The sequence below is a fragment of the Podarcis filfolensis genome (assembly GCF_964270895.1).
Source record: "Podarcis filfolensis genome assembly, chromosome: 3".
Lineage (NCBI taxonomy): Eukaryota > Metazoa > Chordata > Lepidosauria > Squamata > Lacertidae > Podarcis > Podarcis filfolensis.
In genome coordinates, this window is record NC_139606.1 from 38,211,773 (window position 1) to 38,239,049 (window position 27,277).

Here is a 27,277-nt window from a genome sequence, read left to right on the forward strand (position 1 = left end):
CAACTGCATTTAAAGAAAAAAGAAGGAAAGGAATAATTGAGATTCTCAAGAGGCGAAGGAACCTAGTAACATTGTTTTTGCTCACCGGAACAAAGCAGAAGATTGGGTTTTTGCATGCCTGTCTACAGCGTTCATGCAATATCCAGAACTAGATTGTTTGCAAGTACAAGTGGGTGATACAATGTCTGCATGCATGTTCACATGAATATAATCTGTATCTGAGATTCTGTAACTATACTCACCGGCCATATCAATGGGAAAAGGTCTACCTGCCCGCCAGCCAGTGTACCATCCAACAACCTTGCCCTTTTCCACAACTGGGCGCTCATAGCGTCGTCCGCCTGCCAGACCCACAGGCCATACAGACACTTTGTGGGTTGTGCGCATCTGTAAGAAAGGAAGCATAAAATCACTTTCAAACTCGTTTCTTCATCGACTTGCATTGTGCTGTGACTGAGATGCTCAGAAAGTAGTTGGTGTCTCCAGAACTGATCCAAGACACTTTGGCATCTGGGGCAAACCACAAAATGGTGCCCCCAACCATAGAAGAAAAAGGGGAGCAAAAATCTACATCAGGAACAAGAGGGGAAATACAGATCTACATCAGGAACGTGGGTGGGGAGAGTATCAGATCAAACTCACCCAGTGGTTGAAGTGGGAGTCAAACTCCGTTACAGAGGGGAAAGGGCCTCACTCTGAATCACACAGGGGGTTGCAAAGCCTGGGAGATACCAGAGGGCAGCCCCCACCATTTCCTCCCTAGGGGTGGGAGGAGACCAGCAGTGCCTCCTATTTGTCAAGAGGTCCCTGTAGAGGCAGAATTGTGGGGTCTACTGAGGAGGCAGCAGATTTGGCCTCCAAGGAATGCACAGTGGTGGCAGTGGGCAATGCATTCCTTGGAAGCTGGATCTGCAGCCCCCATGGATTCTGCTGTCCAAGGCAGTCACCTTACTTTGCCTCATGGGTGGGCTGCCCCTGGGTGTCTCTGTCCTTGATCTATGGCCAGATTAAGGCACTCTGAGGCCTTAATCTATGTCAAGTTTAAGATACCTCACAGTGTTTAATAAAAGTGCATTAGCCTAACAGAAAGGGCAATAATAAAGTTTTATATTCACGCATACATTGGTACACAGGCAAGGTTGCAACTAAAAATTACCAAAACCACTAAAACATATTATCCTCTGCTATTTTCTTTAAATTGGTTTCAAGCCCATCCGTCAAAAGAATAAAGGATTCTCTTGGAGAACGGTTTTCATCAGCATCGGGTGCATCAGTATCACCGACTTTTCTTTATTCACACACTTGCAGTCTACACCAGGCAGGTATTATTTTGCTTTTGAGTTCAATCTCATCAAAACTTTATTAGGTTTCCTTTAAGAAGTGGAGGAGCAATGTGTAAAGCTCTGCACATCTGTACTGAGGGCTATCTTTGAATCCTGTGGGGCCTTGCTAGTTTTGCGGAACTGATCTAATAAATGATTCCAAAAGCTTGAGCCTGAACACAAACACTAAATCCTCCATTTCCCCCGAAGAATAGCATCTTCTCTCCCCGTATCACCTTTTTCATTGTCACTAGTATGAACACAAGCAAGGGCATCAATAATTGAATCGTAACTCTCAGCTATGGCTGAAATAGCCCTTGCATGTGCTAGCATGCTGAGAGATATTTCGGTTCTGTGGAATCAGGACCCAAGAATGATCTGAGTACTGCCCAGTGTTTTATACAGTGGGAGTTAGAAACTCAGATATGTAAGCTGGGTGCCAAATGGCACCTTAAATCTAGGTTATGTTCGCCAAAACAGAATCTCTATTCACCCGGGGATTGATCCTTGGGATCCCTTCCAGTGCTACAATTCCACAATTCTATGATCTCAACTACTTTGCTTGACTATAGCTTGCTCTTACAACAATTCACTTGTCCCAGTATGCAAGGAGGCGAAACACACACAGTGGAAATTGAAACAGTATGAACTATGGTCTAAGGCAGAGATTTTTAACCTGTGATTGCTAGCCTGGCACCTAGAAATCCCCACGTAGTTGCAATTGGATCCATGTCAGTAGCAAAACAAGCCTAGCACCTAGCTAATTTCTAACACTGATTGGAAAATGTATACTGTAAAAAAAATGGTTTCAAGGCATCAGCTGGACCCAGACCCATTTAGCTTTGGCAAGTTGGTCACCTCATGTGCCTACAGACCAACAGGTGGAGCACAGAGGTCTTAGGTCAAAGGCTATACATGGGATGGGGCTTTCAGGGCATAGAGTCAAAGTTTGCCCCCTTACGATTTCGGTCATTGAGAATCCTCCCTATACGACTATACTTACTGCAATTATTTTAGAACAAGAGGCAAACTGCTTTTGATTTCATTCTTGCTGCCATGCTTGTGAAGCAGTGGAGAACCTATGACCCGAAGGTTGCCCTGGCATGTTCCCACAGTGCTAAACTATGGTTTAGCATTACATCTGAGCACAGCCACTATAGCAGGAAGAAATGTTGGTGGTGACTTTTATATAGCTATAGATACCTATAGCAAAGGCCAACGGGGGTAAAATCTGCAACACTTTGCTTCCTGCCTATATATCTAGTATGCTGTAGATAGATTCTCAATTATATGTAGATGAATTTCAACTGAAGCTTTCATCAAAACATATTGAATGTGGGAAGGCAACAGTAACTTCTCATGTTTTTCCCCCTGCAACAATGACTGTCACGAGACGGTTATCCCATAAATGTTAATTTAGGTGTGTTAAAGATGAACAAATTTTGGCACTGGGCATGCCTTTCCCCTTTATGTTAGGTAATAAAAATAGAATTCCATTTGTGTTGAAATTTGAATTGTAGGCGCTGTACACTGTAGAACTATTGTTGCCATGAGGGGCATCATAAAAGATTACAGCATCCTTCACTCTACCTCTTGCACTCAATAAAATGCCAGAATTCAAGCATCCATGCAAACCTCTCTCATATATTATTTAGCTTTCCTCTTAAACTAATCTAGTGCAGTTGCCCTGATATAGCCTGAGAAAACAAAGCCAAAAATTTAGAATACTGAGATACCTGAAGAACTACCGAAGAGCTGGCATGCCTTGCGAGTCCCGTCCCCCCAAGATCTCTTCAAACAGCAGGCTGTCCTGCCCCATTACAAACAGCTTCTGAAACTACACCCCCCCCCCGCACACCAATCTTAAAGTGAGTGTGTCATGTGGCATGAAGGTCTGGCGTTTGACAGAAGCTAACCAAAAGTGCTCTTGAGCACATGAAACTATCTGCACAGTTCTTTGGATCCTGGTCTATAACATGCTAAATAGTTTAGATACATAGAAAAATAATCGCATGTGAAACCAACACTGGGCATCATCTCTCCAAAATGCATACATTTCAATACTGCAAGGGGCAAAAGAAAACTGCCTGTGTCTATAATGCTACATTCCCCCTTTCCTCTTCATTCTAAGGCAGACAACTCTATCCAGCTGTTTGGCATTACAGCCTTACCATGATTCAGATACACTGATGCATTTAAAGTCAGCACATGGACTCATTCAGAGAAGAAGCAATATAGTATGATATCAACCATGCCTTAATGCAGCTGTAAGGGAGCTTTGGCCCTCCAGCATTTGTTGAATTACAAATCTCATCATCCCTGGCCTTTGGCCATGCCTGCTGCAGCTGATGCAAGTTGCAGTTCAGCAACATCTAGGCAGTGTTTCCCAAACTTGGGTCTTCAGCTGTTTTTTTGGACTCCAACTCCCATCACCCCTAGCTAGCAAGACCAGTGGTCAGGGATGATGGAAAATGTAGTCCGAAAGCAGCTGGAGACCCAAGTTTGGGAACACTGCTCTAAGGGACTAAAGGTTTCCTGCACCTACATTAATGGGTCTTTATTTCTACTATTGTTATATTTAGAGCCTGCCCTTCACTAGAAGCAGGTTACAACCATAGAAAGCACAGCATTAAAACACAGTTTAAAACAAATGACAACCACAGCCAAAGCAGGTCCTAAAATATATACTACAAGTATCAAAGGCCAGCATCTAAAGGTACATTTTCTGCATGTTATAAAAGCAGTACAATGAACATGCCAGACACGGCTCTGTAGGGAAGGTGTGCCACAGAGAATGCCCACTCCTGGGTCACCACTCCGCAAACCTCTGAGGGTGGTGGAACTACAAGAGGGGCCCCCTCTGCTGAGCTGAACCCCCAAGAGAATCTGTTCTGCCACATCTCTACAGCAAAACTGTGGCCCTCCAGAGGATATTGGAGTCCAACTCTTACCAGGTCCAGCCAGCATGGTCAATGATAATAGCACTTGTAGTCCAACAATATCTGGAGGACCACAGTTCCCCACCTCTGAAGTGTGTGTATGCACGCGCACACAGGGTGACACACAACATCTCTATAAACCTTGAACCAAAAAGCTATCCATCCTTGGCAGCATGCCTTCGCTTAGCAGATCAGTGGACAATGCACCTTCACTGGTCCCTCTGCTGAATTCCTACCACATTCCAAATGGCAGTGTTAGAAGCAACGAAGGTGCATAACATTATATGTTGCCATTTTCTTTTCACCACATTGTCATTAAATAAAGACCGACATCATTAGACCTGAATTCAATGCAGGCCTCCCTCTGCATTGAGTTGTACAGCTTCATCTGCAACGCCATCTGAATCAGGAGAGGCTGTGCTGCTTAGGTGAAGTCATGGGATGGATGAGGACAAATAAACTGAGTGAATCCTCACAAGATTGAGATCCCGTAGATGAATGGTTCCCCATTGCAAGAATGGGTTGTGTACCAACTCTGGATGGGGTGCATACCCTCAGAGTCAGCAAGCGCAAATTTTGGGGCTACTTTTTGATCCATTGCTGCCAGGAGTGACCCAGATGACTTCATTGACTCAGAGCAACTCTTACCAACTTCGGTTGGAGAGCTAACTACAATAATTCTATGGCCATTCCTGGCCAGGGACAGCCTTGCCACAGGCGTCCACACACCAATAATCACACAGTTGTCTTAGTCTTGTTACTGAGCAACAATGTGCAGAGCTCAGTGGGGTGGGGAGGCCAGTCAAGCAGAAGAGTCTCTGAGGTGTACTTGCCTGGAGGCAGAGTCAGCAACTGAAGTCAGGTCCAGTCCTAGGGTCAGGCAAACAGTAATCCGCATGGTCAGATGGTCCAGGGGTCAGGGAATCCAATGATCATGGGGTTAAGGGTCAAAATGAGCAGGAAGCAGCAAGGTAGAGCCAGAAACCACAAGCATTACCAGCATTTGACTGCTGCTGGAAGCTCTGCTTAAGAAGGCTGACGCCAGCTGGTTCTCATTAGTGCCTTCTCCTCTGTGTACCTGAAAGCTGATCAGCTGCAGGTGGGCTCACTCCACCTTCTCCCTCTTCAGGCTGCTGTTCAGCAGGTGAAGCTGATTCCTGGCCCATGACAGCAGTTAACTAGTGTAATGTGCTCTGTGCAGGATGAGTCTCATACCTGGCTGCAGCCAGTGCAGACTGCAGCTGCTGGGGTGTTTGACAAGACACTCAGTTTTGCACATATTACACAAGCACTGAAATATTGGCCTATTGTTTATTTGTTTTTTTAACATTTAGATCCCACCTATCCTCCAAGGTGCTCAATGTGGCAGATGAGGTTCTCCCACTCCACAATTTATCCTCACAACAACCCTGCGAGGTAGCTACCGAGGCAAGTTCAGGGTTTTGTTGTAAACAACTCAGGTCCAGGATACCTAGTAAACTACTCTTCCCAAGCTTGTCTGGGTACATGTAAAATCTTCCACCCATGTGGCTCATTAGGATGATGCCCTATTTACACACCACGAAACAGGGGTGCTTTGGGAAGTCTGTTATTTCATGGTACATAAACATTAAGCCATGCAGGTAGAGGTCTTTAGATATAGCCAAACTGCCAGGCAAGCAACTGAGGAGGCAATGGTACCCACATGATCCAAGGTACACATGCAGGGGTCGAGATAAGAGGGGCAGAGTATCTTTCCCTCTCTGCCATGCAAGGTTTATGTAGTGCAAGCATGCATACAAATCCACCTGATATCTTTGCGTGAGCATATGTTTTATAAAGCCTACTTTTTCCACATTGCCATTAGCTTCCCAATATTGTAGCAGTTCACACACAGTGATACACAAAAAAATATAAATGACTTCGGAGGACACAAAAGTCTACAGGAAATCCTGAGCCTTTGCAAAACATTTCCCTCCAGATTTCACTAAAAAGCTCCGGAATGGTATTTGGTAATCTGCTGTGCTGTTCACACTCCCATCTGCAGATTGCTTGCAAGGCCTTGTCACTCCAGCCCTGTGGGAGCTGATATTATACACTCTGGCACTGAGTCAGAAAAGCACAAGTGCAGCAGAAGGCTTTGTGCCTTCTGCTAGGCTGCTCCAGTTTCCAGCAGAGTTACTGGGCTGGAGAGCAGAAGGGCCTCTTGATCTTAATCAGCTTTCCAGTGGGGAGCATTCAAGCAGGGGAAGGGGAGGCACTCAACCCCACACATTTTCTTTTCCGTGTTCCAATGTGATCAACTGATCAACGATGTCACAAAACAGCAGCAGAGAAAGGGCAAAGTCAGACACCCAGTGGTGGCCCAAGGGGCAGAGCTTGCCATCCACTGAAGCCCATAAACTCTTTTCAGGGATGACCTTCATATACCGTATATGTGCCAATCTACACCTGAGTTGCACAAGATCACCAGAGGTTCTAATAGCCTGTTTTGAAAGAAGAAAGGAAAAGTCATTTGTTTTTGCTATCAAAGTGCTTGGGAGTTTAATGAAACAACCTATTAATGATATACTACAAGTCATCCAAAGGGGACGCGGGTGGGGCTGTGGGTTAAACCACAGAGCCTAGGACTTGCCAATCAGAAGGTCGGCAGTTCGAATCCCCGTGACGGGGTGAGCTCCCATTGCTCGGTCCCAGCTCCTGCCAACCTAGCAGTTCCAAAGCACATCAAAGTGCATGTAGATAAATAGGTACCACTCCAGCGGGAAGGTAAACTGCGTTTCCGTGTGCTGCTCTGGTTCGCCAGAAGTGGCTTAGTCATGCTGGCCACATGACCTGGAAGCTGTACGCCGGCTCCCTCGCCAATAAAGCGAGATGAGCGCCGCAACCCCAGAGTTGGCCACGACTAGATCTAACGGTCAGGGGTCCCTTTACCTTTACCTTACAAGTCATCCAATGATCCACCAGGCAATCCAAATCTTCCTATGTCTGAAGCAAACAAAAATATGGACTGAATCCTGCCCCCATCCTCTCTTGTACCACTGCTCCAAGCTCGGGGAGTTTCCTTTCCGTAGCGCGGGGCAGCTGTGCCCCACTGATGTAGATGGAGTCCAACTCCCATTAGTCCAACCTAGCATGGCCAATGGTCTGGGACAATGGAGCATGGAGTGCAAAAACATTGGGAGGACCACAGGTTCACCACCCCTGCCTGTGAAGAAGGGGCATAGCTCAGTTGTAGAGCATATCCTTTGTACACAAGAGATCCTAAGCTCAAACCCAGGCATCTTCAGGTAGAGCTGGAAAGAGCCAACCCAAAACCAGAGATCCACTGCTTCTCAGTGTAGACCATGGGTAGGAAACCTGTGTCCCACCAGATGTTCCTGGACTACAACCCCCATCATTCCTGGCCAGGCTGGCTCGGGCTGATAGGAGCTGGAGCCAAACAGAGTCTACAGGGCAACAGGTTAGCCACCCTTGGCGTTGACAATACTATTAGCCATCTTCCTGTAAGCAAAGAGCTGCGCCCATGGGATAACAAGACACATCTGCAGGTTCCTGTAACAGTTGACCAGATCAGGCCCCTTCACACCTAAGTTATTTGAGACTCCGGTATTTTAGATTGTGTAGAATTACTTTTATGTCACATTCTACATAGAGATGGAATTAAAAAGGCATTGCCTTCACTGTTACAAGTTTTCCATTAGGAATTATACAACTGGCAGTCAAAAGGAGTTGTCGACAGCCTCAATATAGCTATCTCCCACTCCAAGCAAAGGGTGAAGAAAATCCAATAGCATGAATGACCTCTTGTTGCACGAAGTAATAAAACAGCCTACAGTAAAAACGAAGGAGAGGTTATAATAGCTCCGTACAGAAACCTCAGTAATGATGATCAAATAAAGAGGGCAGCCTTTGATTCTTCCACTAGTTTGTTCTGAAAATTAACATTTTCTTAAGAAAGTTAACTGATGCTTAAAGGCCGAAGGAAGCGGGAATAATGAAATGGGCATTGCTGGCCTTTACACAAGCATCAGCAGTTCAATGGTCCATACATGGGAAGAAGAAAAATGGTTAGTTCTTATCTGTATAGCTTAAGAAATGTACATAAATTACACTTTAGTGCTCAATTTAGAAAACAAAAACTGAGAATAAGTTAATAAATAAAGGTAAAGGTACCCCTGCCCGTACGGGCCAGTCGTGTCCAACTCTAGGGTTGCGTGCTCATCTCGCTCTAGAGGCCGGGAGCCAGCGCTGTCCGCAGACACTTCTGGGTCACGTGGCCAGCATGACGAAGCTGCAGCTGGCGAGCCAGCACCAGCGCAGCACACGGAAACGCCATTTACCTTCCCACTATAAAGCGGTCCCTATTTATCTACTTGCACTTAAGAGTGCTTTCGAACTGCTAGGTGGGCAGGAGCTGGGACCAAACGACGGGAGCTCACCCTGCCGCGGGGATTCGAACCGCTGACCATACGATCGGCAAGTCCTACACACTGAGGTTTTACCCACAGCGCTACCCGCGTCCCCCCAAGTTAATAAATATTACCCATTGTAGGGATATCGTGGAGTGGGGAGTGGGGTCCGGAGGGAGCACACTTCCCCACCAGCAGGCAGCCACGTCTGCCTGCACGCGTGACCCTGGGGTGCAGGAAAAACTCCCCCTCAGACAAGCCATGGCTGTCTGGAACATCGTTTCCTAAGTCTGACCTTTTGCGGTCTCAGCAGTCAGCGGTGTCCTGTCTGTAACCCTTTTCCATGAGACCTTTTGTCTCCTTCGTCATACACTGTGCAAGGGGAAAATGACGCTGTGGAACAGGTGCCAAAATAGCTTTCCACCACCCCACGATTTCGGGACGGAAGATGTGTAAAGGTCACAGCCCAAAAAATGTATTTGCCTAGCTTGCATGTTTGTCTCAATAAAAGGAGGCTCCACAGGAATGGTGGTAGCTCGCTCGCTCGCTTCAGACCACCTGTGCGCAGCTCACATCATGATCAACACCTGTCTTGGGCCTTCACTTCAACCCATCAATTCCAGAAGCTCTGAATTGTTGCATGTATTCTGCTGGAATGTTGCTTTCTAACCTACCTTTAACAATCACTGCCCTGTATGAGAAAAGATTTATCCTGTAGAAACCAAGGGGTTTTTACAGGCTCCCTGGGGGTTCTGTAGATTTTCCTGGTCCAAATATATTTTCCCTCATGGGAGTAAAAAGCAGCTGGGGGGATTTTGAGTAGGGATGTCTTGATGTGAAAGGGTTAAGCAGCCCCCCACTCATACCAGTCCTCCACTTAGCACTGAAGCCTCCCGGTTTGCTTGCTTTTTAAGTTGTGCTAAAGTGAGGAGCAACAGCACTTAATATGTACTGGTAAGTTTTCCCCTTACTGTCACGTAAAAGATTCTAACCGGAAAACCACCATTCACTACAAAATGGGTGGGTACCGTGACACTTTGCTCAACATCTGAAGTAATAAACCTAAATATAATCCCCATCAATGGACATCTGTGGTTTTGCATTAGAAATAACAGGTTGCCAGTATTTATTTCCACCAATTGGTTTTTTTTTTTAATCAAACCATTATAGTATAATTGCGTAGTTTTAACAATTTGCCATTCCTCTTCTCAAAAAGGCGAATTCAACTTATGCAAGATTATTTACAGATGGAAAGGCAGAGACAGAAAACTCAAACTGGCACTAACCATTGCCATGGCAACCATTCAACAGTGGTCCAGAAACTGATTATTAGTATAGCAACCTACAGGGGGTGGAGAGGAGGGAGAATGTGACAAGCAACAGTATTAATTTTGGAGGGATCAGGTATACCCATCTTTGGAACAGCTCTAATAACCACTTTCTCTTTAACCTACACAATATATTTCTATCAACCATATAAGGCATGAGCACATTTGAAAAGCACAAGCTGATAAATCCTACAATCTGGCCTCATAACTTTTTTTTTAAGTATAATCATACCACTAGCCCATAGAATTCCATTTCATAACACCTCTACCACACAGGGGTCTAGGTTTGCTAAACGTATACAATATTGTAGTACAGAAGTACAGATGATCATCATTACTAGCAGTTGCTTCAGGAGGTGAGGATTCAGATCAGGAAAACTGTGGGGTAAGAGTTTTAACACCTCCTCCATCCCTGCATGGCCTGAGCAAATTTGTAGCACCCCTCACCTGTATTTGCATCCCCCCCCCCCAATAGCAGATTTGATTTTAGCTCTTTTTAACAGCAGGCACTTTAGCCACAGTCGTTCTGGTGGGAAGAAATCAAGGGGACAGGCCCCTCTTTTCATGAGCCCAATTTTTCTCAGGCTTGAGCTTCCTACTTCCATTTCACCAGCATTTAACAGCTTGCAGGTTGCTTCAGGAATAATATGATGATCTGACCAGGATCATAATCTGTTTACATTCAGGAATGTATTCTGACAAACAACACTGTTGCGTGTCAATTGTAACGCATTTCCATTGCCCATTTTAACTCACGTGGATTATTAAAGATATTGGACGAATCTCACGTAAAATTTAGGGCTGTTGGTTCATGTGGAAGGAGATATACCTTAAACTGAACCGCAGGTGTGAGATATTCAGTGATGGAAGCAAGCTCTGCTCCCGGCCAGCTTTGATTCTTAACTAAGATACGTACAGCCTGCCCACACACTTCAATAAGCTTGGCCCCTTAATTATTGGCTCCCCACCCCGCACCATCAGGTGTCCAGCATTTTTATCTACTGTAACATTTGTTTGCCACTTTGTCTTCTTTATTCAAGTTTTTAAATTAATATTGAAATCAAAATGGATAGAAAACAAAAGGTGGCTTCCAAATTTATTTATGTCTGTCTTCACCCATTGCTTGGTGTCCAGCATGCAGCCTGAACCCTGCCCTGAAGAGAACTTGGCTTTCTGACTATTGCTGTTATCAACCACACACAAAGTTTCCAGCACTCATGACTGTAGACAAAATTTTGAAAATCAGGACTTGGGACACATGGAAGAAATTATAGAATACACTAAAATATACAAAACTGTACATGTTAAGGAACACATTGTGCAAATGGACTGTGCAAAGGTATCGATTTGCACGAGATTCCAGTGCACAACACTTGTAGCTCTGCAGTAAACTTATGAAAATGTGGGCTGCAACGCTGTAAATACACTGGACTCAAAGCATGTGATAAGACTTGCACTAACTTGCAACGCGCAATACTCGAAATCTAGTTAGTTTTACGCAAAATTTAGCGTACAAAGTAGGTTTGCTTGGCAAGAAGTTAATCTTATTCAGTTTGACAACTGTAGCATTTTTCATGCACAGCTATGAAGAAAGGGCAGGTCTGGGATGTAGCAATTTCTTTTAGACATCTCCTACTGGTGTTATAACCACAAAACCTCCACTTTTGAAATGGTTCTTAAATCAGAGCTCCTTTTGGCTCAGAGAATCAGCAGCCAGATTTGCTAATGGGAGGCGGCCGGAGGGAGGGGTGCAGGACACATTAGGCATCAATTTCCTCTCATCTGCCATTAATCCAGTTCCATGAAAGAAAGTATGTCTGAATTTTTCTTTCATATCACAAGCTTGGACTTTTCACACCAAAGGGAAAACCAGTACTGTACAGCTTTTGTAAACTGATCAAGATCTGGTAGAAAGAGAGAAGGGGGTGAATGGAACACTGAAAAGGAAATCATTTTCTGTAGCCAATACAAATTCTGATCAATGGTTGATGTGAAAACAAAAGGCTATCTCTCAACTTCCTTCTACCAGGGATGCAAAATGTGCTTCGCCTTCTCAAAGAAATCTACAGATCTTTTAAAAAATTAAAAGATATAAGAACAACATAAGAAAAGATTATCTGTTTTCCTACACCTAACAATATGACAAATTCATTCCCTTCTCAGAAAGGGATTATCTATCAGTGATAGAGGAGAGATGAATAGTAGTCTCACAAACATTCTCTCTGTCTGTCTCCTCCTTCCTTGTAATGTGACTATGCTGAGCTCCTCATTGCATGCATTTTAAGATGAATAGGAGCTTGTTCAGAGCAAACCTCTCCCTTGTTGCACTGAAGATGTGTGTGTGTTTGTGTGCCCACACACATAAAGAATTTAGCCATCTTGTCAGAAGAGAAGCATCTCAACATCAATTGCCTTATTTTATCTTCTCGCATTTACCTTGCAATTTAACTGACAAGCAGCATTGCTGGAGAGGATCTCATTAGTACCTTGATTTTAATAAAAGCCAGTTAAATTGGGGGAGGCAGAGGAAGATGACTAACAAGTAAAATACTAAATGCAGTGTGGGTGCATCTCTTCACCAGAGGGTTACACAGCAGCGACCTCAACTGGAACATTGTGACTCTGTGCCGGTTCTTGCTACAGTTAATTCCTCCCTCTCCTGCGTAATTAGTGCTTTCATTTACAAGAGCCATTTAGGCTTTAAAGAGAACGGAGGTCTGTCTCTCAACAGCCTTTTTTGCCTCAGCACCGCTTCAGGCAACGGGACAGGATTTCAGACAACACCGCCCCCCAAAGTAAAAAAAGCTCCATGAGCTTTCAGTTCAAAGGGAAAGCGCAGCTGAAATAATTACACGCCAAGAAGACGAAAGCCCGAACTTTCTCAGCATTAAAGAGCTATGCGAGGTCCCCCACAATTTAGTGGGAAATAAACCAAAGCAACAGAACTAAAAAAATAATAATCTCCTTTTTAGACACTTTCAATAAAGGATTTCAATGCAACTAAAGGCCGCCACATAAGGAAAGGAAGCACAGCTCTTCTACTGAATGGGAAGTGCTGGTGGGGAACAGGCGGAACACCTGCCAGCAGTATATTGAAAGAGACCCAAACACATTTTGAAATCTAAACACACGTCAGCAGGGTTGAGCAGCCTTTCTGAAACGGTTCTCTCTTCAGGGACTAGATGTGCTCTGCATCTTTCCGCAGTGCCTTGGCTTTAATCTATTGATTCCTAATGCACCTAGCCTACTTGCAAAGAGAGAGGAATCACCAGTACATTGCAACACACAAGCATGTTTGGCCCCCATCTTGGGTCAGGAAAGGGCTGCAGCGGGGGTGGGGGACGTCAATGGCATTGAGTTCTGTGGAGCTGCCCTGGGCATTCTTAGGTGTGGGGGGTTATATTCTATTGAGCTTTTATTGAGTGCCTTGTAATACACACACAGCAGCTGGCAAGGCTTCCCATTCTGAATGAGTTATGGTAATTTATATCCCCTCTGCATACTTAGCCCCCTCCCTTTTCCCTTGCCAAAATTACACGCTTATTCATCACTATCCTACTTGCACTCCCCATGATGTCTCCCCCTTAAAAACCTGCCCCTGTTATCTCCCAGCCCTTTTGCAAACACTTGCCAGCAGCCACCACTTAAAAAGAGAGAGAGAGGAAAGCTTGCCTTCAACCAAGACCTCAGAATGAAGTGCAGGAATTACTCATAGACCAGTGACATGTTACAGTGCGTTTAGTCACTATATAAATGAGCTTTTCACTTTTGAAAGAAAGAAACAAGGAGACTCTAAAGACTGAACAATTATGGGAGAATGGATAGATTATTCCGGAGGAATTTGCAGCAAGGGAATTGGCAAGGGATTGTGGTGTGTGACGAAAGTTCCTCAGCAAGGCAGGAAAAGAATCAGCTTAGGAATCAAAGACAGCAGAGCTCTCTTAGACCCTTATTAAGGCTGCACTTTGCAGGGAGTAATCTTCCCAGGATTCTATGGAGTAGGCATGCACAGGACTGCACTGCAATAAGAGTTGTTAATGTGATTTTATTGCGAGGACTTTCTGGAAGCTACTTTGGGGCTCTAAGGCAAGATACGGTAGTTTGTTTTGAAAACACCCAAATTGTGGTGTTACTGCCAAAGTTGCAGGGGGTACCTTGCAGGAATTACCTTTGACCTGCAAAAGTTTGCTGGAGTTGTGAGTGGACAGAATAACGGGTCTTGTCACTGAGTAGGTATTTTTGGATAAAATCTAGGGAAGGTTTTACACATAGTTTTTGGTCTTAATGAAGGCATACAGCTAGCCAGAAAGTAAAAACATAACTGGAAGTCAGACCTTTTATCCAGAAACTCTTCCTCCCAATCCTAAGTAACTGAGAGGTTAGTCACCATTACCTGAGAGAGTTACTCTGCAACTGTTCGAATACATTCCCTTAATATACCTTATTAATTTATTAATTTATTCTATGCCTCTTAGTAATCAAAACATTCTCTGGGTGGTGTACACAAATAATGATTAGCAATAAAAAAAGTTTGAAGGAGGAAGTCCAGACCTAAAAAATTCACAGGCCTCAGCGCTGGCACTACAAACAAATGATTATAAGTTCTGGTTCAAATGAGATCCTGCTTAAAAACAGGAAAACATTTGGTTCACACACGGTGGCGAACCTACAGCAAAACTTGACGGACTCCAGGATACTGCAAGCCTGGGAAAAAGTCGAGGGTGGAGAAAGCCCTCGAAGCAAGTTATGTGAAGGGGGAGCAGGAGCCCCAAGGAGGCTCTCCTTCCAGGCCGGGCTCTTTTTCTTAAGCAAGGCAGGCGTGGAAGCTGAAGGGAAAACCAAACGGGGAAGGAGGTGAGTCGGAGGAGCTACGGTGCCTGCTACCTGCAGGGCTTGGCCTGCCGCCTGGTCAGCGAGGCATGCTTAGCTGAACCTGCTAGGAATAACCCGAAGTCCATGGTTAGGGAAGGGAAACACTGGGCCGCCGGCGACGCTGCAGACTGGAGGGGGGAGAAAGACGCTCAAGAAGAGCCTTTATGGCGAGCCACGCTGACTTGCAAAGTTGCGCCTCGCCGGACAAAGCGGAGCTGACTTTGGAGCAAAACATGCGCGCGCATAGAAACGGGCCTACCTGAGGCTACAACCCTGTCCCTGTATACACTTGCAAAAGGGTTCGAGCCCCACAACTCCATGGGACGCAGAACTGAAGTAGGTCTGCTTTGTTGAAGAAGCACTTTAAAAAGAGAAAGAGGCCGCGGCTCTGTCGCGCGCCACTTTTGCTGGAAAACTCGGCGCCCCCGGCGTCTCCGCGCGCCTCCCTCCCTCCCTCTCTCCCTCCCCCGCTGGGCTGGCCGGACTCCCGCGCGCCCACTACCTCCTGGAAGAGCTCCAGACTGTAGGTGTTGTCGTCGTCGGCGAAGAACACGACGCCCGGCTGCGGGGCAGGCAGGCGCTGGTGCCTCTGACGGACCCAAGCCAGGCCGGCGTTGCGCTGCTCGGTGGCTCGGGGTTGCCCGGGCCGCTTGAACCTCCTGGGCGTGAGGGCGTGCAGGTGGGTGCAAGGCGGGCCCCCGCTGCGCAGGAGCCCCGCCACGAAGCGGCTGACCAGCTCGGTGCCCACGGCGGAGTCTTCCACCAGGACCCAGTGCAGGCGCGCCACCTGGCGGAACGTGTTGGCCAGGCGCGTCAGCTCGGCTTTCTGCACCGGGCGGCTGTAGGTCGGCGTGATGGTGTAGATGACGGGCAGTTCGGCCTCCCGGCGCCGCGGCGCCCCCGGATGCTGCGGCTGGGACAGGGGCTGCCGCGAGGAGGCGGGCGGCGGACGGGGCGCCCGGTGGCTGCCGCCCGCGTCCAGCATGACGATCACCAGCAGCATCCAGGGCAGCAGCACCAAGAAGCGGCTCAGCAGCAGCGACTTCATGCTGGGGCCCCGGCCGCGGCCGCCCTCCGCCTCGCCCCCCGGGGAGCCCCCGCCGCCGCCCCCGCCGCTGCAGCCCTCACAGCAGTGGCAGCGGCAGCGGGGCATCGCGGAGCCGCCGCCGAGGCTGCTCTTGCCGGCGCCTCCTCCTCCTCCTGCGGAGAGATTCAGCCTGCGCTTCCCTCGCCATGGAGCGGGCGGCAGGGCGCACGGAGGGACGCCGGGCTTCCTGGCACACGGGAGCTCGGCGCTGCGCACCTGGAGCGGAGGAGCCGACGGGACCGCCCGCCTTGGCGCCGACACCTTGGGGGAGATCGCAGGACGGTCGCCCGGCTGCTTCGGAGGCGGCGAGGCCCCGCTTCTTCCCGCCTGGCTCCTGCGCGGAGAGGAGGAGAAGAGGCCACTGACCGACCTCCCGCGGGGAAAGGCGGAGACCGGCGGCGGGATGCTGTGGGAGAGGCGCCCCCGGAGCGGGGACCACCGACCTGCGCCAAACTCTCCGTTCTTGTTTCTGCGCTCCTTCTTCTGTCTCCGGAGAAGCGCTGCAGGGCGTGATGGGGTTGCCCCCGCTCCACACAGCCGCCGATCCTTCTATTACTATTCTTGTTTATTTACGCCAAAGCTCCCGGTCTTTCTGCCGCTGCTTTCCTTCTTTCTTCCCTTTCAGCATCGCTTTCCTCCCGTCCGCCTCCGAAGCAGCAGCGGGACGACGGAGGGGGGGTGGTGGTGTTGGGGAAGGAAAGAAAGGGGTGCGCGGACGCGGGAGAGTCCCGAACTCTTCCACTTTCCTTCTTCCCGAGCCGGGCGGCTTCTGGAAACACTCGGCTGTCCTGGCGGACGGGCAGGCGCTGGGTGCGCGGCGGGATGACTGGTGGGGGCGGTGGCGGAGAGAAGGATCCAGCCAGGAGCGAGTCTTCTCGGCGGCAGGCGGCTTCACTGGGCGCTTACGGTGGTGCTCGCGTGTCGGAGAAGAGGGGGAGGGATCCCCTCAGGGCTGATGCGGCGCAGGGGGGTGGGGTGGGAGCCGGTGAGTCTCCCTCTCTCCCTCCCTCCCTCTTTCCGAGTAGCTGCAAGGATTGCTGCCCTTGTTCTCGCTTTGCACTGCAGGGTCTCTCTTTCTCTGTGAAACATAAGGCAGTGAATAGGTTCACGTGCTGAAAACTCCAGAGACCTGGAAAGGGGGTGGGTTGCGCCGGGGGGGGGGAGGAGGAGGGGGCGGAATCGGGGTTGGAGTGGAGATTTAGTCACACCACCGCGAAGCAGAAGATGGGAAAAGGTTGCTGTTTGCAGCCAGCCCGCTAGCCAAACACAGCCGAAGGGAGAAGTTGCTGTGCAGCGGCTGGGTATTGTATTGGAAGAAGTCAGGCGCTGAGCCTTTGGCAGCAGCACCACCAAAGCGGGTGAGGGGAGAGAAGTAGAGGATATTCCTGCTGGTACTTCTTCCCCTTGGAATCTCTCTGAGGGCCACCCTGGTTTTTATTTTTAAAGGGTGGTGGTCGTGTGAAGATGGAAAGCTCAGAGCCGAGAGCATATGCTCCATACTCGGGGATCTTCCTCCTTTCATCAACGCCACCGGAGTCTAAAGAAGCCTTGTGTCAACTCTTACTGTTCCGCAACTGGAGGGGAGACACAAGGCGGGCCCTAAGGCAACGCGTTTTCGCTGTCTTGAAACGCGTGGGGGGTATTTATATATATCGTCGTGGTTTTTATAGTCAGGCAGGGTGGTCCTTTTGGGACCAGAACTAGACACTTGGAAAATGCTAATTTTCTGGATCCATTTCAGCCTGAGTTTGGCAGCGGGATTGCCTTTTCCACCTTGTATGATGACCTTCCTTGGGAGAAAGGTGGGTGGGAGGGTGTGATCCTGTTGATTCTCCTAGATCCCTCACCCTGAGCATCTTTTTATACAGTTGAGCATAGTATCCTTCTGGAGCGGCTCCCTCAGCTGGGTCTGGGAAGCAATGCTTTGCAATAGTTCCCAGTCTTATTTGCACAATTGACTCCAGAAAGTGGTGTTCAGGGAGCACCAAACAATGCAGTAGGATCTACAGGGTGGGACTTTGTAGGGTTCAATTTTATCACCACTAGTTAACATGAGACCACTGAGTGGTAATATCTTATGGTCTGGTAACCTTTTGGTTTGATTACCGAACCACAGAATTGTAGTGTTGGAAGGAACCCTGAGGGTCATCTAGTCCAACCCCCTGAAATGCAGGAATCTCAACTAGATCTTAATAGATTCATAGAATTGTAGAACTGCAACACATTGTGTATGTGGGACTGCTTTTGACAAGTGTTTGGAAACTCCTGCTACTGCAGAACTGAGCAGCAGATTCATCTGAGGGTGGTCCCCTCAATTATTTTTTTTTGGGGGGGGCTGAAGGGATCTTGGCCCCTAGGAGTTGGCTGCTATGATTTGCTCTCACAATGAGGAGTTAATAGTTCCTTAGACCCAGACATCTCATCCCTCTTTAATGGAATAGGCCAAGACAAGCAAGGCCCCAGCACACAACCAGTCAGCGAAACCTGTCCAAGCACCTTTGTCAAAATCATCAGGCCCCCAAAACTGATGCCCATTGATCAAATAGGACCCTATTGTCTGGAACCCCCCCCCCCGCTATAGGTACTGCACTAAATGTGGGTTCTTAGGTCAGGATAAGGTAAAGGGACCCTTGACCATTAGGTCCAGTTGCAGATGACTCCGGGTGTTGTGGCGCTCATCTCGCTTTACTGGCCGAGGGAGCTGGCATACAGCTTCCGGGTCATGTGGCCAGCATGACTAAGCCGCTTCTGGCAAACCAGAGCAGCACAAGGAAACGCCATTTACCTTCCCACCGGAGTGGTACCTATTTATCTACTTGCACTTTGACATGCTTTCGAACTGCTAGGTTGGCAGGAGCAGGGACCGAGCAACAGGAGCTCACCCCGTTGCGGGACTTCGAACCGCCGACCTTCTGATCGGCAGGTCCTAGGCTCTGTGGTTTAGACCACAGTGCCACCTGCGTCCGCTTAGGTCAGGATAGATGCCATCAATTGTATCTTCAAAGCACCTTGTAGGTAATGTCACAGCATGTTACCAAAGTCTGGGTACTGCTGTGGCTAAAGAGTTTGTGTTGAACCTATCTCGCTACATCACTGCTGCTGGTGGTCCTACAGCCCCTCTTGCTGCTCTTTCTTGGAAAAGAATACAGGGGGAGGGCTCCCTGAAGCACATGCCCTGCCTGCTCTGCTTTTGCTCCTGGCATGTGATTCTGCAGAACTCATGTCTATTTTTTGACAGAGTAAGGGATAACGAGAAATGGAAAATGCTTTGGAACTTGGTATGATATGTTTTGGAAAGGCAGACACACTATTTTGGCTGCAGGGTTTTTGCAATGATAGACTTTGCCTTTGAGCAACATACAAAAAGCATGTGTCTTGGACACACAACCCTGTACCTGCTGGATGAAAGGTGCCAAGGAAGACCAAACATTCAATAAACGCTGACTGCCTAATCCTGTTCTATGTCTGGGTCTCTCTTCATAAGGAACAAAGGCAATCAAGGTCCTGTCAACAGAAGGTGACTGCCTAGTTAGAGCACAACCAAAGTCCAAGTGTTGGGTATTCAATACAGGGGCAGCCCATCCCATTTTGCCACCTGAGGTTAAAACTTAACCAGTATGCAATGTGATACTAAGAATGCTCCCTGAAAAGGAGTCCTACTGAGTTTAGTGATGGTTACATTTCTTAGAATCACAACCTGACAGGTCAATATTAAAAAAGTAAATCTTTAATTGTGTTCAGCGGTGCTAACGCCCTAGTAGGCATGCTTAGGATTCAATCTTATGCATGCTTGCTTGCTTGAGAGACAGCACTGTGGAACTTAAGTGGCACTTGCTTTTGAGTAGACATGCATAGGCTTGGACTGCATATAGGCACTCATCATATTGTAATATGTTAATCTGCATTTTGGAAGAGGACAAAGGGGATCCTTTAATTGCAAAATGGAAATACATAATCTTAAAAAGTAAAACCACACAAGTTAAACACAATTGGTTAGTTCAACATTTTATCATTCCTATTGCTGGATCAAAATGCTGGATCATCCCTTTAAATCCTTGTTTTTATTGTTACGGGGGCAGGGCATTGCATATATATACCATTAACTAGAGCAAGCATTATTCTAATTAATAGCATGTTTTGATCTTTGTAAAGCAAGCAACGTTTACTTCATGCTGCCCTTTTCAGGGTAATCACTCTTGCCAAAGCTTGAGATCCTGCATCCATTTAGGCAGCTTAGATCCCAATTGAGTCACTGAGATACAATCAGCACACGTCTGTGCAGAATTGCAACCAAAGGCAATAGATCTTTTCCAAACAGTCCCCATATGGACAAAGCCATCCATTTTATAGAGGCACCTATCTGGGCCACATATGTCTACTTGCTACCCAGAGGGGACATATTAACCCCTGAGGGCTCAGATGCAGAAAAGGCATTAGAGTGATATAATGCAAACTGAAATATATGTGGAAACCAGAGTGACAAATGGCTATGCAGCAAACATCTAAATGAGGAAACATCTGTGCAGTAGAGAGATAATTAGAGTTAGTGTGTTCTGTAGAGAAATGGAAGGCTTGTTATGTGATTAATAACACAGTAGGGATGCAGCAAATATAAATAGTTCAATACATCCAAATCAGAGCATCTCAGACATGAAATTACAGTGGCCCATTTTGTGCTGATGCAGTTTATCTAAAGGCCAATAACCAAAATAGCATCTCTCAAATAATGGTTGAGCAGCTCACAGTCGTCCCCGCCACATTTACTGTACAATGATTATGTATAAAAATAAGACTTGCATGGGTAATTCAGCATATGAATTAAATATGCAATCAGCAAAAGCTCAAAGCCCCTCACCCACTTGCAAAGGCAAGGGTCATGGAGATGAATTAATTCAATGATGATAACCTTCAAAATACATAAATAGGGGGAAACTAAAGATGCTAAGGTATAATGAATGGGATGGAGTGTGCAGTATTTAGGATTGCAAACTTATAAAGTGGCCCCTTTTCTGTGGTTTTGGCACAGCAGCTTGACATCCAGAAAGGAAGAAGGGGAAGGATTTCCTATTGTGACCAGGAGAGCATTACCTGCTTTATGTTTCAGGCAGCTGTTAAAGCCGAGCAGCAGGATCAGTAAAACAAAAAACCTGCAACATTTCTGGATGCAGATGTGCACACGTTAATATATGATATTTTTAGCATCTACTGCATGCTGCTTTCAGAAGCCATTTGAGAGGCTGTTTTGGGGGCAGAAGAGCATCATATAGCTGTCCAGATAAAAAAGTCACTCAAACCCTTCTGAAATCTGGAAGCTTCAGCCCAAGCAAAACAGTTCCAAGGACAGAAATCAAGAGGTTAAAAGCTGAGGTAGCTGTGGACTTCTGGAAAGTTATTTAGTAGGAAGATACATTTGATGGTATGGAACACTTGGGGAACCTATGGCCTTCCAGGTGTTGCTGGACTTCCAGCTCCCATCAGCCAAAGGTCAAGGGTGATGGGAGCTGTCATCCAGCAACATCTGGAGGACCACAAGTTCCCCACACCTGGTATAAAAACTAGTTCCCCCCTCAATTAGTAACAGTGACAACATATTGACACCTCTACTTGGCTTCTTGTTTCCTGTCCCCCACAATTGCTGCAGATAAATTTTATTGGTTAACCTGCCCAGATGACTTGCAATGGAATCTCTTTATCAATATGCTATTGAGGTTTATACAACGGGCTCATGTACCATTTTACTATTGTTCTTGTATATATATATTCCTAGCAAGGTTCCATATTGCCATTCTCCTGCGTGTACCGTTAACAGTGAAGTGCACTTCTTATTCACATGGGGTAATTGTCTTCCAGGCAATGTTTTGAAAGCTATGAAACACTCCTGTTTACCTCACAGGTGGACTACGTGTCAATGATAAAGCTTACGTATCTTTTTAGTGTCTCACAGGCAACAACCGCCGCCTTATTCTCACTTCTAAATTTAGACTCGGGGAAAGTGTTAACAACTGGTTTGAAGTGCTTTGAAACTTCGGAGGCTGAGTGTGCAAGCACACTACAAAGAGGTTTGGGATCTTTTACAAGAGTTATAATGTGCTATTCAGAATATTTATGAATATGTGTTTATCCTTACCCTATGCCCACAAGAAGTTCCCACACAAAAGGAATAAAGTAAGCTTGGCTTGTTATGTGAAACAAAAGCGACACAACTCTACAATTCTAAGAGTATATAAATGCTGCTTCAGACAGCAGAACTGCAATGTATCTGGGCATCCCTGCTACACTTTGCCAGCAAACAGGCACATGTTAAAACCCAGCTGCAAGAACAGTCTTCATGTGAGTTTTCACCATGGGGTGCCTTCCCAGAAGCCACCCCTTAGTGACGAGACAGTGATATGGATTGGTAACACTTTCCCTTTCCTCAAGTTTCTGGGTATTAGGATTCCTACTTTCTCACCAATCCTTGGCCTGATAGTATGTGTGTCTGAAATTGCAGTCATAGATAACAGCACTGGGGAGAAGCTATTAAAATTGATTGTCGATGTGAGAAAACTATTTCAGTCTTTCAGGAAACAGAAGCAGCTGGAGAAACATATAAACGTGCCATCATTTTTACTGATGGATAGAACAGCGAAGAAAATCTAGTGTCTGTTTCAGGTGGCTGTAATTGAATATATTAAGCAACAAATATTAGCTTCAAATTTGCCTGTTGGTTCTTACCATCAGCAGCCCTTCACATTAAAAGGTTGTAAGTGGGGAGGGGGAATTGGTGCATAACACAGTTTAAAGGAGGCAATGCTGATTCACACAACCATTTAATGTCTGCTCCCACAGGTCCAGTGTATCCTAGAGTTCCATAGTTTAACAATGCACTTTGTGAAGAAATATTTTCTTTTGTCTGCATGCCAGTCCACAGACTTTCAAATAGAGGCTGCCCTCTATTCTTGGCATACTGAACTAGTCACAAGAGTGAGATAACATGTCCAGGGCTGGCTCAATACATTTTGCTCCCTGATGTGAAACGTAGGGTGACACATCTCTCATTGCAGGTCCAAAAGCTGACCAAACAGACAGTTGAATCCTACTTCTGCATTGGTGAAGAAACAGTATCTTCCTTTACACCCGAGTGTGGCAGGCTAGCTTAGGGGGTGCAGGCCCACTTCCCACCTCTCAGCATCTGCCTCCTGAGGCAACCTCCTCACTCGGCCTCGTGATAGGGCTGGCCCTGGTCTAATCCATGTTGTCTGAAAAAGTTTAATTCGCGCTGAAAACACTCGATCGGTGTGTGAATCAGCAGCTCTGGGAATATAAAAGAGGGCTCACAGGAAATTCCCAGCAGTAGGGCAAGACAAGCACCAGGTGTGTGCAAACAGCCTATGTATTCTTGCAGGTTCTATGGAATAGTCCACATTTTCCACTTGCTCGCCATCTTAATTTATCTCCCCTGCTTCCCCACCCACACCCCAAGTCTCTCTCTGCCCTCTCATTAACTTGATTCTTGGAACCCCACCACTAAAATGCCAAATTGGTGTTGCAGCTCCAAAGAGTACCTAGAATTTATATTCTAGACACATGTTTCTCCCCACTTCCTTACTACTGGGCACAAAAATGTCCAGTTATGGCTGCTGCTCCTGCTCATTGCTGCTGAACTCTTGAGTCAGCTCCTCCACCTCTGTGACCTCAGGACCAAGGCCCTCTTGCCCCGTCCTCTCACACAAGCTGCAAGGCAGCATGCTAAGTATACATAACAAGGCAGTGCCCTCCTCTTTGAAGGAGACTGACCTCAGAGAGGCTGCCATGAATCTATTGCTGCTGCTCAGAGAAGCGGGAGTGAAACAAAAGCTTCCTTACTTCATACTGCTTGCTTCCCCCCCCCCTTTAAGATCTAGCTGCCTTTTATACCTAACGCGGACTCTTCCTTCAGTGAAACCATTGAGCTATGTGAAATGCGCTTATGATCTTCGCCTTGTAAATCCGCAAAAATGAAAACTACAGCAGACGTGCCAGTTTAACACGGAGGCACTTAGTATTCTTTGGTGCTGTTTTGCTTTCTCACTTTGTGCCGGCAATCCCCACAGTGAGCCAACTGGTTCGCACACTTCTTAACATTCACCACGTGGGCCCCAAGCAAATAATCTTCCTTGGCATCGTATCATCTCTCCTCCTGACTCCTGTGTAACTTTGCCATTGTCCTGAAAGAGAGTGTAACATCTAGGCAACTTAGCATTCATGATCGATGCTCTCAAGCCTGGAGCGCCCCGAACAAGGTTAGCGGTGGCAAAATCCCATCACAAAATTCAATCATCTGTACTGAAGAGAAATATTTTATGGGGGAGGGGGTAAGATAAAGTTGCAAGGTGATGAATATTTCCTGGAAAAAAGGGTTAAATGTTCTTTGTTGGCCACTAACTTTATGGGAAGATAAGGGCACAAGAAGAGCCCTGCTGGAACAGACCGAAAGCTCATTTAGCCTAGCTTTCAGCATCCCAAATGCCTCTGGGAAACCCAAAAGCAAGACATGTGGGACTTGTGCACACTAGGAATCCTCAACTAGTGTCCCCTGGCGGCAAAAGGTATCCCAGAGGCTGAGACCAAGTAAGGCTATTTCTTCTAAAGTGTTAGCCTGCCCATAGTTACCTATGTGTTGGTAACCTCAAGGCACGATTATGCTCTCCATGGGACTGTCCAATGAGGCTTATTCCCACGCAAGTAGGTATAGGATTGCAGCTTTAATGTAATAACTGGGAGCACAATTGTAAAGAGTAAAGAGTCAAACACCTTTAGCTCCCATTGATTTTGATTAAATACATATTTAAACCTCCCCTTTTAAATTCATGGGACTTGAAAACACTTGCTGAATCATGCCCCTGGTTTGTTATTGAGTGTTTTGTTGTGGCCTCTTCCCCCTGCCCCCTCCAAAAAAACCTCAGGGCCATATATCTTTTTATCACCCTGTGTTAGGTCATCTCAATTTTTAAAAATTGTCTTTGTCCACCCCTGCGAAGCCATTTGGATTGATTAATTTGCACACGGGTCCCATCCCCCCCCACTGGAATTCCTGCCCTCTAAATGGAAATTCCAATGAATAACAGCAGAAAGCTCTTCTAAAAAAGTTCCTGCCCTTTTGGCGCATGATGGCTGGCATTTTAAAGTCCCAGGGTTGTGGACTCTGCTGTATAAATAAAATCAATGCACTCCATATATTTGATCAGTCATGACACTGGAAGAGGACACACTGTGCTGCCTTTGGGAGAAAGGAAGGGAAGCAGTTACACCTGTCACAACTTTTCATAAGGAATGCACTGTTGTGTAATTCTTCAGCTCAGGCAATTTAACATAGTTTTAGCTGCTTGTCATAACTTTCCCCCCTAAGTATGAATGAAATGCTACACTATTCTCAAATGGTCTAATTTAACATGCTGTGTTATGGCAGGTTGGTATTAATCTCTGATTAGGTGTTTGTTGGTGGTGCTTTATTTATACAGCACCAGACAATATATAAGATATATTGCACAGGAGTACAGATGGAAATATTTCACTAAACGCATGCCTGTGGCATCTCCTGTACCTCCCAATTTGATTCAGGTTTGCTCTGGTCACTTCTGAGGATGACGGATGTTGTGGATTGTTCCATGCTGATAGGAAATGAACGTTAAGACTCCAGCCTCTATTCAGACAGTGAACAATGCTTTGAGAATGTGGTGCACAATTTAAAAAGCTTTTTCAGAATCCCAGTGGCTGAACTTTCAGTGCACCTAAGAAGAAAAAGAAAGCAGATCCCACTCTTCCAAATAACTCATGCATGTTATTTTGAAGATAGAAAACTGCCTAGCATCAGATCAGGCTCCTTAATGATCTAGCCTAGGGATCAGGAACCCACGGGACTCCAAATATTGCTGGACTAATGCTGCTGCCATGCCTGACCATGGAATATCATGGCTGAGGCTGATGGGAGTTGGAGTCCAAGATTACCTGGAGGGCAGCAGGTTCCCCATTGCTGACCAAACTGAATGATGCCTACTGTGGAAACGGTTTTCTAGGGTCTCATCAGGCAGGGACACTGTCACTTACTGCCTAGTCATTTAAATGGAGGCGCCAGGTATTGAACCTGCCTACAAGCCCTTATTTATCAGTCAGCTGTAGCCTCTCCCAATTGATGTATAACTGCTGTTACATAAAGAGAACATTCAGTGAGGAGAGATGAAGTTATAATGGAGTGATTGAGCACCACTGGATTTGTAATCATTTATCTATTTTATGGCTTCCTAATGGCTATATGCTTCTCAATGTGGGTAGGGCACACATCTAATAATCACCTGGTATCATGGCCACTAGTCCCATCACCTCCTGGCAAATAGAAGGGGAAGAAATGGAGGCAGTGAGAGATTTTACTTTCTTGGGCTCCATGATCACTGCAGATGGTGACAGCAGTCATGAAATTAAAAGGCGCCTGCTTTTTGGGAGAAAAGCAATGACAAACCTAGACAGCATCTTAAAAAGCAGAGACATCACCTTGCCAACAAAGGTCCGTATAGTTAAAGCTATGGTTTTCCCAGTAGTGATGTATGGAAGTGAGAGCTGGACCATAAAGTAGGCTGATCGCCGAAGAATTGATGCTTTTGAATTATGGTGTTGGAGGAGACTTTTGAGAGTCCCATGGACTGCAAGAAGATCAAACCTATCCATTCTTAAGGAAATCAGCCCTGGGTGCTCACTGGAAGGACAGATTGTGAAGCTGAGGCTCCAATACTTTGGCCACCTCTTGAGAAGAGAAGACTCCCTGGAAAAGACCCTGATGTTGGGAAAGATGGAGGGCACAAGGAGAAGGGGACGACAGAGGACGAGATGGTTGGATAGTGTTCTCGAAGCTACCAGCATGAGTTTGACCAAACTGCGGGAGGCAGTGGAAGACAGGAATGCCTGGCGTGCTCTGGTCCATGGGGTCACGAAGAGTCGGACACGACTAAACGACTAAACAACAACAACAATCATGTGATATCAAGTGATTTCAAGTTCAAACCTCTAGGAGAAGGCACAAGCTTATCTCCTGCAGCCTCACAGTGATAAGTCTAGAGATAAGCTTCTGCCTGCCCTTTAAAAGGTAGCATCTAGCAGGCCAAGGCTTATCACTGATCTTAGCACTGTGGGACCACAGTGCTAAGATCATAAACCTCTTCTGCTCTCTTTTACCATCAAAAAGCAAGCAGCCACACATAGTGCTCAGATCAGGTGACTGGCGGCTGTGTCTGGTGTGTCGAAAATGGCCTCACAGGTGAAATTCAGTAGCCTGGCAGGTTTAAATAGGCATACAGGACAGATGTTCCCATTACTGTGTTAGATGAAA

General features: G+C 46.6%; 1 protein-coding gene across 3 annotated transcripts in view; it reads right to left on the minus strand.

Annotated features, from left to right (window-relative positions):
• B3GAT2 (beta-1,3-glucuronyltransferase 2) overlaps nucleotides 1-27,277 on the minus strand; it is a 157,394-nt gene that overhangs the window by 8,928 nt on the left and 121,189 nt on the right. The window contains exons 1-2 of one of the 3 annotated variants that reach the window (XM_083607399.1): nucleotides 15,355-17,075; nucleotides 243-387 (exon numbers count right to left, since the gene is read on the minus strand). In XM_083607399.1, the coding sequence (XP_083463525.1) occupies nucleotides 243-387; nucleotides 15,355-16,005 (796 nt within the window). In that variant the 5' untranslated portion in view covers nucleotides 16,006-17,075. Of the gene's footprint in view, nucleotides 1-242; nucleotides 388-15,111; nucleotides 15,130-15,354; nucleotides 17,076-27,277 lie in introns of those variants that run through there. The other 2 variants (XM_083607401.1, XM_083607400.1) reach the window with 2 other exon arrangements.